The 12,379-nt window shown below is 36.7% G+C and overlaps 1 protein-coding gene across 1 annotated transcript in view; it reads left to right on the top strand.

Annotated features, from left to right (window-relative positions):
- LOC126972327 (F-box only protein 11) overlaps positions 1–12,379 on the top strand; it is a 36,034-nt gene that overhangs the window by 5,986 nt on the left and 17,669 nt on the right. Inside the window, exons 3-7 of the mRNA XM_050819001.1 lie at positions 7,413–7,580; positions 8,853–9,057; positions 10,348–10,475; positions 11,544–11,659; positions 12,116–12,340. Coding sequence (XP_050674958.1) covers positions 7,413–7,580; positions 8,853–9,057; positions 10,348–10,475; positions 11,544–11,659; positions 12,116–12,340 — 842 coding nt within the window. The remainder of the gene's footprint in view (positions 1–7,412; positions 7,581–8,852; positions 9,058–10,347; positions 10,476–11,543; positions 11,660–12,115; positions 12,341–12,379) is intronic.

A 12,379-nucleotide genomic window follows, 5' to 3' on the forward strand; every position in this document is an offset into this window, starting at 1 on the left:
GTGCGTTTTTGTTCAGTATATTCTAATGAACGCCGAACGCGGAACTCGGAGCTCGGAACTCCTGACCGCTCTCTGTCTGCGCGGGTTCTAAAGGCCTGGATTCACTTTGATTAGTGATTAGGAGAAAATAAGTATGGACAGCGACTGATTAGTGCCAGTGATTAGTTGGCTACGTAGTAACGTGATTAGAAGCGTGTTCTATTTTTTTGCGAGTGAAGTGCGAGTAGCCACGTCCCGCACGCAGCCCTTTCCCCTCATGACTGATTTACACGTATTAAGTTGCCAAGTCTTAACTAAATTTCAAGCGACTTAATTTTAAGTAACCGTTTACACGTAAAAATACTAAATAAATAACTAGTTAAACTCATTTATTCGCTCAAGATATGTAATATGTTGATCTAATACTCTTTATTTTGTTTCAACTTCTTTAACACCAAAATTTGCAATCGCCATGGCTGAAGCTATAGCAGCAAGACGATGTTGTTTTGCTTGCTTATTTCTGTAATTTAAGCTTTTAATATTCCATAAACAATCGTCCTTTATGTATTCTTCAATGAACTTTATTGTCTGATCTTCCGTCCACTTCGACATTTTCGAAAGATTTTTATTTATAAATTAAGTAGGAACTACGTTGCAATCACTCCGCCAGCTTATGCTTTTCACTTAAATTTAACTAAATTTTGCCTGTCCAAACGTGTCAAGTGATTAGCCGCGCCCACCAACTTAACCGAAAAATAGACAAAATTCTATTCTACCTTGTTTACTTGCAACTTCTTACAAAATTCACTGTTTACACGGGTTAAGTCACTTAAAATTGAGTTAAAATTTTGTAAATTTTTAGTCAACTTGATACGTGTAAATCAGCCTTTACTCGCAGCGTGCCTGCCACTAATAGTACACGAGAGCAAAGTAATATTCCGTCGTATCATCAGCAGCCAATTCCTTAAAGAGTCGGTAGCTTGCGCAATGAAATGAGTCTTCTGTTAATCCATTTTCAAACCCATATTTTTCGTCTTGCATGTTCAGCTTCCAAAAGTTCTTTGATTTCAGACACCACCGCGTTTAATACTTCTATAAGTACTTCTTGCAAGCGCACTTCTTTATGTTCGGCTATACTTGCTGATCGACACCAATTGAATTTTCTAAACAGAGCCACTAAACACTGCTTGCACTATACACCAGCACTAATCATCCTCAATAACTAATCACTTGCACTCGCACTAATCAAAGTGAATACAGGCCTTAAGATTGCAAAAGGAATTAATTATCCGAAATAAATTCACTTTTATGAATATATTATGAAGTATACAGCGTGGCGATATAATGACGACATTAACGCCGTTCCCAATATATATTATAATTATTTTATAGCAATAGAAATGAGTGTACGGTATTGTATATTATTATTAAAAAGAGCGCAAAAAAAATGCTGGCAGAGTTTCTTGCGCCTTGCGCTTCTTCTCTCTCAGAGCGCTATTTGCGGTAGTAGTATCTAGTATATTAGAAATGACATTTTATGATATGAATTTTGAGAAAATAAATGCCTTTGTGCCTTTATACTATCTAAAGATACATTAAAATTACTACCTTCTATTGTCAGTAATTGTTGCTGTCAATAATCTGAAGCTGTCCCAATATACCCGTTAGGTCATTCTTATCGCTTTATATTGGGACGCGTGACTTGCAATTTCCATACAAACTTCTATCGCTGGTAAGCTATACGTCCTTTCATTGACAGACAGCGTGTACGGATAAGGTGAGTTACCGTCGATATGTTTATTGGGACAGAAAAGTCAACGATTGTTACGATTTTTATCTCAAGTAAGAGATATACCGGTTATAGACTGAATATTGGAAACGGCCGTTAACTGACTAAGATTGCAAAAGGAATTAATTGTCAGAAATAAACTGACTTCTATGAATATATTATGAAGTATATATACAGCGTGGCGATATATTGGCGACATTAAATGAACACACAAAAAATTAATTCTATAATTAAAAGAAATAATTAAAATTCTGAAAGGCATTGCAATTTTCAGTGACCCGCGATTGCCGATTTGGCAATACGTTGAATGGTTGTGTCCGCGTCTCGAGCTTACTCAATAAAAATATAATATTAATAATTATGAATTATATGTAGCAAAATGGTAAAATCGTAATTTATTATATTTTTTATAATCACTAATAAAATGCTAGCAAAATACCTTTACTTATCTATGGTGTGTGTGTGTATTATATAGGCATAGGCACATAAGTGACACTGTCATAACCATAATGTTAACACCAGGCACAGACATAATCTTATAATGCCTACTACTCAGCTAACTCGATTTAGTAAGTCTTTTGTGGGGCGATGTATATGCTTTTACAACAAGATCCCAGAAAATGTTCAAAACAAAACTATTACGTTATTCAAAAGAATTGTTAAAAAACGTTTGTGTGGTAAAGGTTACTATAACATAAATGACTTTCTTAATGATACTACAGATTGGGAATGGAGTGACCGCCCTCAGGCTATTAAATAATAAGTTTAACTGTACAATATTACTTTGTAAACATATTTATTCGATGAAAAAAAAGCCCGCTGAGTTTGTTGCGCCCGTTCTTCTCAGGTCTGAGGCATTCATTTTGGAATGGGTGGTAGTTTTTTGTCTTTCAATAAGTGATGTCACATCCTATTTTGAATAAAAATATTTGAATTTGAATATTGATGCATCTACAATAACTCTTGTTTCTACGTATTCATTTACATTTACTTTTTTTGACTTACTCATGTAAGGCATTGAGTTTTTTATTTTTGCATCATTTTACATAAATAATATTTTAATTGAAATGATTTGTAAAACGATGACGCTCTAAATCTTGAAAAAGAGTGGCAATGAGTCTCTTGCCATTTCTTCTCATTGAAGCTCAACCTTATCTGAAATGATGGTAAATGTAAAAAGAAAAGAAAACTTTTGACATTGAGTCATTTTCTTGATCTACATGATAAGTGATTTTGATTTGATAAGTTTTCTGATAGGGACATTACTCGATTTTATTGCTCAGAGACGGTTTTAAACTAATAAATTCCGACGAGACATTGATTGAACTACCATTCATAATGTTCACGTTTTGGTCTTAGATTGTGAAGCTGCAATGTACTCGTAGATATAATAAAAAACTATGTAATGGGCGAAGGTTATCAATCATCTACCTACATTATACAAGTATATAACCGAGCCTTGCTCGGATCTTAAATAAAGTACAAAACTTGAACAAAAAAAGTAACTAATAGGACATCTGGATTCGAACCGGGGTCTTCTGCTTTCCGGATCACCCAATGGCCCATCTGAGTCTGTAGTCTTGTATATAGTGGCGAAATTTACCTTTGTATTCTAATGTTATTGTAGCTGTTTCTCATTATAACACGGATAATTCTTTAAATTGAAACCTAGATACATCGATTTTCTCGCCCTTGAAACTTCCTCTATACTAAATTTCATTAAAACCGTTTGAGCCGTTTCCGAGATTCAGATTATATATATATAGAATTGCTCGTTTAAAGATATAAGATAAATTATATAATCGTAAAACAATCTGCTTTTCAAAAAAAAAATCTGTCACAGTATTTAATCTATCTAAGTAGGTATTCAACCTAGATGTGTGTCAATCTATCTCTGTATATAGGAGACACGGTATCGCGAACTATTTTTATTTGCGATTATCTGGGCCATCTTCTGACAATAATTATTATGAAGAGTTTTCACGTTTGAGTGTTATTGTAACATACAAGAATCAAAGTCTGTATATTGAAATGATGAAATATATGTTACTCATGAGGGTACTCTAAGATGATTTTTATGTGAAGTGAATGGTGATCTCTTATCACCCTCTTACTTTACTTTTATTACTGTAATAATTTATCCTGTAATTTTTGAGGATGTGCACTTGCACTGCAATAATAATACCAGGTTGCAATAAAAAAGTGCACGTACCAGTGCGGTTTTCAAGGAGCTTTATTCCACGTACTATAAAGCTGTGGAATGAACTTCCTTGTGCGGTGTTTCCGGGACGATACGACATGGGTATCTTCAAAAACAGCGCGTACACCTTCCTTAAAGGCCGGTAACGCTCCTGTGATTCACTTAACAACAGGTGACCCGTACGCGCGTTTGTCCTCCTATTCCATAAAAAAAGGTGTATTCCCTCTCTTAAACCCCCTCTCAAAAGGTTAATATTATAATTTTGTATAAAGAGTACAAGGTACTAAAACATTGATTAGATTATATAAGACATATTCTATCAAAATCAGTCGTTTTATTTTATTGAATTTATGCTTATGAAATAAGTTGTCCAAAAAAAACGCACGTAACAGTGCGTGCTTTTGATTAAGTACCTACTTACTGTGGTAATATAATATAACAAAGTATTTGCATACAAAAACGTACATTGCGAATAAAATTAATAGTAAAAAGATAAAAATTGTACACAGGAAATGCTGTAGTTTATAATCTGTCTGCATATTATTATATTTGGCACGGACGTTATTGCGGTTAGAGGACAATCCTATAATCTAATCTGTTCAATGATATTCAGCATTGAGGAGTATTGCGAACATAACATGCAAATCGCACTTAAAAATATACTTTCATGAGAGCTCGTTTTTCTTATCCAGTCTTATAAGGTATATTCCTTCAGTGTGTGGCCTATCTAGCTCCATTTGCGGAGTTTGACCTGATCGATCGTGGCTTAATGGCAGCGTTCCCAAAAATAATAACAATCTCCTAATGAACATTAAGTGGAAATTCTGTCTGGCCTTAAAGTACTACATCTATTGCTTAGAGGCAGAAAAAACGGCGTAGCACTGTGTTTACCCACAAACAAGGAATCCTATACACAGGATCCCTCTCAGCAATTAAACACATTTTTCACCGGGTATTGTAACAAGGAATTCTTATTCGCATATAAGATCTCATTGTTATTCGGTTGACCGTAACTCAGAGCAGAGGACGTAAACCTTATGAGGATACTACGCATCTTAAAATAATATGTCTTGAGGATATAATTTAAACTTCGCCACACGTTTCCTAGCTTTTTCCACATCTCATCTTTTTTAGAAATAGGGAGGATATGAGGGAGAGCAGGCGCTCTAGCACAAGCAAGGGGCACAATAGATCCTAGGATTTAAGTGTGTTTTATTTCCCAAATTATAATTAAAAAAAAAGTTGGTATAAGTGTTTATTTAAAACTTAAATGATGCGGATGGAAATCAATCGAGATGGGGGACAGATCATGAAGTAAAGTTAGAACGGCCGCCCTTGGGTTCAGCAGCAGAGTTTAGGAGTCTTACAAGCAGATAAATCTTACTCGTCTCGTCACATTTTATCACAAAAATAAAGTAAGGTAATATCAAAATTGACCTACGAAGCATATGAAAAATTTACTCGGCATACATACAAGTAAACAATGTTCACTTGTAAATGTAAATATTGTTCTCTTAAATAAAAGTCGCCCGGTATTTAGTTTCTCTATTTATTTATAAATTTCTGTGTGCTCATGATGTCTACTTAAAGGGCTAGAAAGATATTGACGAAGTGTATTTTGGTAGTTATCTTGTCGACGGCAGGAAAATAAAAATATTTTATAAATGTTAATACCTACTTATAATTTTTACCAATTACGCAAAATATTATACAATTCGATTTATTTCAATTTTAGATTAAAATTGATAGTCGCTGATACCATTTGTTTTTCCAATTTTTTTTCTAATATAATAATATAAAGACATTTGTTTTATGTGGAAGCTGTTAAGGGATCCAACTCTTAAACATTTCCTTTCTAAATCAATGCTACAAGGAATTTTTATCTCGAGAATTCATAGTCTCGCAACTTTCTCTCCGATTGATTCCGCCGCTGTCGCGAAAGTTTGCCAAGGATGCGATTATTACAGTGCTGCTACATTTTAACTTGACCACCGAACATGAATATGTAATATTAAAATATTAGTAAACTTACTAATGTTTCTTCCTGTTGTTGGTAAGGCCTCTTGTACCACGAAATATATTATGCTCATGCCTAAAAGTAATTTGAATAAACAAATGCCAGGGCTTGGCTAGTTACTAAAGTACCTACAAGCATGGGGCTCATTTAGTTGTAGGTGATCACCACCGCCAATTGCATCAGTAATAATACGCCGCCAATGGAGTATTTTATATGTATTAATATTTTTAGTACTGGGACATCAGAAACTAGTGGCATAACGATGAATCCACACTCCGTCGCGATTATATTTTGTGCAGGGTTACCCCGTTGGAATTAATAATGAGTAACAACAATAGTTACATAAGTATAGACAATCAATGGGCTGCGTCCGGTACGTATTATAACATGAACTCGTCGATATAGTTTTTAGTACGTAGTGTTCGCAGGTCTCTACCATTTCCTGGGTATGAGGGGTATGATAATTTGGTCTAGGTGTTATCCTAGGTGTTGCATTGTGTGTACATATCATTGTACAGGCTATTACATAATTGGGCTACTAATTCAGTTATGTTTTCTTTTCTTTAAAGTTATATATGTATTATTGGCCCTACGAGATAACAAAGTCAGATAGATCATTATTTAGTTACGTATTTCGTCACACGTAACTTTTCACTGAATTAGTCAAGTGTTGCCAGCAAACACCACTAGGTTTTTTTTTAAGTAGGTAGGTTGTTTATTTAAAGAGGAACGGACCAAAAATACAGCCTTGTGGTATCCCTATACTTTAGAGGCGCCCGAAGAGATCGATTGCCATACATAACTACCATAAATTATTTTGTTTACATATAAACTTAGCGAAACTTTTTAATGTCATAGCATAGCTGCTTCACCAGTGTGTTAAATATACTATTATTATGTTATATGAAAAATATATCAAAGTGCTCGTTTGTACTTTACTCAATTGCTTATTACTTGGCTAAGTTGGGGGTATTTCATTTTTTTTTTTTCAAACTAATAAAACAAAAGAGTAATATTGATGATGATGAGTGTGAGTTTAGAGTGCGATGTTATGAGCCTGTTCGCATGTTATATACCTATTACCAATACATTTTTCCATCTATCCTTTTCCTAAGAAAATGTTGAGATTTCCGAGAAGATGTGGCAAGAAATTCTATGCCACTCTTTTAATATCTTATATCTTTAAACGAGCAATTCTTTAGAGATTTTTTTTTGTTCAAAGTTTGAACATTCTTCAAAATCCGAGCAAGACTCGGTCCGTCCGGATATTATATATCTGATGCAGCAATACATCGTCTTACTTGAGTAGGTTTAAAAATGTGAATCATGGATGAACCTAAAAGGAGTTATTGATGCACCAATGTGCATTGTAAAGATATATATACTATGTGATACAGATGGTTGTAGAATGTGTTATTCGTTTCCAGTTCGCTGTCGCAAGGTGTGGACGCATGCAACGTGTCACAGTACCTCCAATACGAGTTGCCTGATGAAGTGCTGCTGTGTATCCTCTCCCACCTCACGGAGCGGGATCTGTGCCGCGTGGCCCAGGTCTGCAAGCGGTTCAACACGATAGCCAACGATACCGAGCTATGGTGAGTGAACCTTAATAACTATACTGCGTGAATCATAATGGGTATAACATCCCTTAAATGCTACGTTATATAAGTCATATGCAATAGTATTTTTTTTTATCGAATAGGAGGACAAACGAGCGTACAGGTTAAGCTATCACCGCCGCCCACATTCTCTTGCAACACTAGAGGAATCACAAGAGCGTTGCCGGCCTTTAAGGAAGGTGTACGCGCTTTATTTGAAGGTACCCATGTCGTATAGTCCCGGAAATACCCCACAAGGAAGCTCATTCCACAGCTTCGTAGTACGAGGAAGAAAACTCCTTGAAAACCGCACTGTGGAGGACCGCCACACATCTAGATGGTGGAGACGATATTCTAACTTCTGGCGTGTCGTGCGAAGGTGGAATAGTATTGTTATGTTTAAATTTGAATAAATAAAATCAATAAAAAAGCCCTTAGTAAGTAAAATATTATTTTTCAATTTCTTTTCTTAGACAACCCTAACTTTTAAAGAGACCGCCATTTTTAGGCGGAGCCGTTGTTTGTAAACAAAATAAGGTAACCTACCTACGGGCTTAAACATGATCAAATCGTAGGTACGTACCATTCTTCTTATTTGTATCCTGCGCAGCTTTTAAACACTCCATGAGTTTCACAAAACTCTCTCAGAAAACACCACATCACGTCATGTTGATTATGTTTTAGGTAGTTAGGTACCTAAGTAGATACCTAGTTATTTCATCTCTAGTACGTTCAAAACAGTCCAGGTACATCACGCACCCAAACATAATAATATTATATCGTAATATTCATTGTTCCCATAATCTGCCATGGTTATCACACGAAATCACTGCAATCCAAAGTCCATCCAAAATCACGCAAAGATCTAACAAACACGATTGTCGGAACACAACTAAAGTATAAAAATTATTAAATAAAATATCCATTGAATTTGGGATGATGATTAAGGTGTATGCACACTAGACGAAACCACACAAGAGCACGTTCCTTGTGTTTATGTATTTCACATACAATTACAATGACTTACTTCCTGTTATTGCGTAACAGATAAACAAAAAAGAAATTACACAACGTTACACAGTTTCACCCCTATATTCCTGAAGGTTAGGCAGAGGTGTATTTTTTCCACCCATATTTTAGTTTCGACTAGAATATGGTTGTAATCTAATGATGAATTTCTTGTCTTGTCAATCTCTATTTTAGGAACAATATGGTAGATATAATATAAAATGAAAAAAAGTAATTTAGAATGTGTTTCTGTATGTACAGGAAGAGCCTGTACCAGTCGGTGTTCGAGTACGACACGCCGCTGATGCACCCCACGCCTTGCCAGTTTGAGTTCGTGGCGCCCGACGACTGCGATGCGGACAACCCTTGGAAGGAGAGCTTCCGGCAGCTTTACTACGGGATCCACGTGCGACCCAACCACCACCCTAAGAAAGACTCACGCATTAAACATTTTAATACCATCAGGGTAAGTTACTTTATTGAATTATATACTTCATTAATCTATATATATATAAGAGATTTCCACGTATATAGTCACTCATCACGAAATCTCTGGAACCATTAGAGCTAAAATTTGGTAGGAATATTCTTTTCACCGAGTAGAGGTCAGCTAAGAACAAATTTTACGAAATTATACCTCTAAGAGGGGTTGCGGGGGCGTTTTATGTACAGGACAACGTTTGTCGGTCAGCTAGTTGTTAATAATCTTAAGGATGACAATATCGAATTAGAGGACCCCTTTACGAATATTATTATATTCTTAAAGGGTTCCTCCAATTTCTATATTCGAAAATCCGCTTTTAAATGGCTTCAAACATATTGTATTCAGAAATCTTAAGAGTTTTATCACATTTTTACCATAACAATGATAAGGCATAAGACGAGGAGGACGTTCAGCTGATGGTATTTGATACGCCCTGCTTATTACAATGCAGTGCCGATTAGGATTGACAAACCCAAAAATTATGTGTGGCACTACAATTATTGCGCTCGTTGGCTTGAGACATTAGATGTTAAGTCTCATTTAAATATATTTCAGACATTTTCACGGCAGAAATAGGCGCCTTTGTAGTACCCATAATCTAGCCGGCATCATGTGCAAGGAAGACTGGTAAATGCCCTGAGTCGCCTCTCACGTCACCCTTGGGCCTGGGACTTTGTGTCTTTTTCTGCCCCGGGGAAGCACAAGGCTGGGCAGTTACAAGTCAAATTTTAATTTGTCGAGTTGTTGCTTGGTGCAACACTGCCGTTATTAATACAATATTTGTGCTGCAGAAGAGGGCTGTTCGCGCTATTTATAACCTAGGTCCTAAAGAAACATTGAGAGCAAAATTCAAAATAATTAACATCTTGACTGTTGCTTCTCAATATATTCTTGATAATGTAATGTATTTTATAGGTACATAAGTGAATTTGCTAGAAACTGTCATAACCATAATGTTAACACCAGGAACAGACATAAGCTTGTAAACATAAGCTTGTAAAGCCTACTACTCGGCTAAGTCGAGTTAGTAAGTCTTTTGTGGGGCGATGTATATGCTTTTACAACAAGGTCTCAGAAAATGTTCAAAACAAAAGTATTACTTTAATCAAACGAATTGTTTAAAAACGTTTGTGTGGTAAAGGTGGCTATAACATAAATGAATTTCTTAATGTTACCACAGATTGGGAATGGAGAGACTGCCCTCAGGCTATTAAATCTATTAACATCCTATTTTGAATAAATATATTTGAATTTGAATTGTCTTCATTCCAGGCAGCTCTAGAGTACGTGGAGGAGCGCGTGGCGCCCAGTGCCACCAGCAGCATCAGCAACACGGGCGCCGTCGTCAGCAGCGCCTCCTCCACCGCCTGCTCGTGCGGCGCGACCGCCTGCTCCTGCAGGTACTATGCTAGCGCTTGTCAGCAGCACTCTCTATTATTCTTCTTCTTCGTCGTTACACTCTTGACAGACTGGTTGTGTTCATCACTAACGGCCGTTCCCAATATTCAGTCTATCTCTTACTTGAGATAAAATCGTAACTATCGTTGACTTTTCTGTCCCAATAAACTTGTCGACGATAAATTTATTGAAGTAGGCGTTACTTTTCGGAAATCCATAATTATACAAATGATTTAAGTTTTATTTAGAGTTTAGACTCAGGCTCGTGCCAGATTTTGGAAAGACAACACGTCCTGAGGATGCCTCGTGTAGAGGCGAAACACGTCGAATTGTTTAAAAACAAATATTGGCGGAATTAACATTAAAGAAAACTTAAATTATTTGTATTATCGAAGGTATCTCACCATATCCGTGCACAATGCCTGTCAATGGGACGACGTATAGCTTACCAGCGATATAAAGTTTGTATGGAAATTACAATTCACGCATCCCAATATAAGGCGATAAGAATGACATATCGGGTATATTAGGACAGCTTCAGAATTCTGTTACGGCCCTAGTTACGGTTGGCAAGTCCATATGACTTCGAATTCTCGGCATAACTCCGCTAGTCAAACGAAACTTACAGTGTTCCTGAGAGAATCGTCAATTTGACTGAGTTGAAATCCGTCTTAAAATCGGGTAGAATCAAGTGGTGTCAATAAATTATCTAAAACTACCCACTTTAAACAATTATGCGGGTGGAATGCTCAAAAAAAGTGTGTAAACAAATAAGGTAACACCACAATAAAGTATCAGCTACTTGAGAATGCATAAAAAATAAATTATCGCTAGCGAGGCCAAAAAAATCAAGTGGCCCTTATTTTGTTTTGACTAGTATATGTATACATAGAGCCACTTGATGTTACACAACCGATGAAAACAGGCCAGGTTTATTACTTTAGTGTGTGTGACAAGCTACGTCTTACATTCGTGATTTAAATGTCTAAATAGTGATTTACGGTCTACCTCAATTTTTTTCGACGTCTATCTATTTGTATAATTGATCTAAGTTGTACGTTTTGTTCCAGACGCGCCGCAACGTGTACGTCCACTAATACGTCGCCCGCGCCCGCTCTAGTGTTCGTACACGCGGGCCTCTACCAGGAGGAGTGTCTGGCCATTGATACAGACGTCCAACTCATTGGTGAGCCCTCTTATGTTGTGTGTACTGACAGATTACCAGTGAGAGGCTCCTTTGCACAGGATGCCAGCTAGATTATGGGTACCATAACGAGAACTAGGTGCCGTTGTGGTACCCATAATCTAGCCTACTTGAACTTAGTGCTCTGGCTTATAAAGGGCATGACCGCCTTGAATGTGATGATGCTACCAACTGTTAGTTGACACTGCTGTAGTGTCAACTAACTTACACGAATCAGTTTAACTAAAGATCTGAATGTTATAAGCTATTATAGTTATTTCTAATAATATATAAAATAACATTAACACAGTAGTAAGTAGTTAAATGTTATAATTAATTGGGATGTCTTATGGCAGTTCATGACGTTGGTAGCGCTTATTAACACATCAAGTAATCAATATTATAATATTGCTGCCATATAGGATCATATTTTCACTAATTCCTTATTTGTACACACAGGTTGTGCCCCTGGCAATGTAGCCGAGTCAGTAGTATTAGAAAGAGAAGCGGAGTCGACGCTCACGTTCGCAGAGGGCGCGAACCGCGCCTACGCGGGTCACATGACGCTCAAGTTCTCTCCGGACGCCACGAGTACGATGCAGCATCACAAGCACTACTGCCTGGAGGTGTCCGACAACTGTTCGCCCACTATCGATCATTGTATTATTCGGAGCGCTAGTGTCGGTGAGTCGTACAATTTTGAATATTAACGCGAGTGTAATA

Source organism: Leptidea sinapis, chromosome 26 (assembly GCF_905404315.1).
Source record: "Leptidea sinapis chromosome 26, ilLepSina1.1, whole genome shotgun sequence".
NCBI lineage: Eukaryota > Metazoa > Arthropoda > Insecta > Lepidoptera > Pieridae > Leptidea > Leptidea sinapis.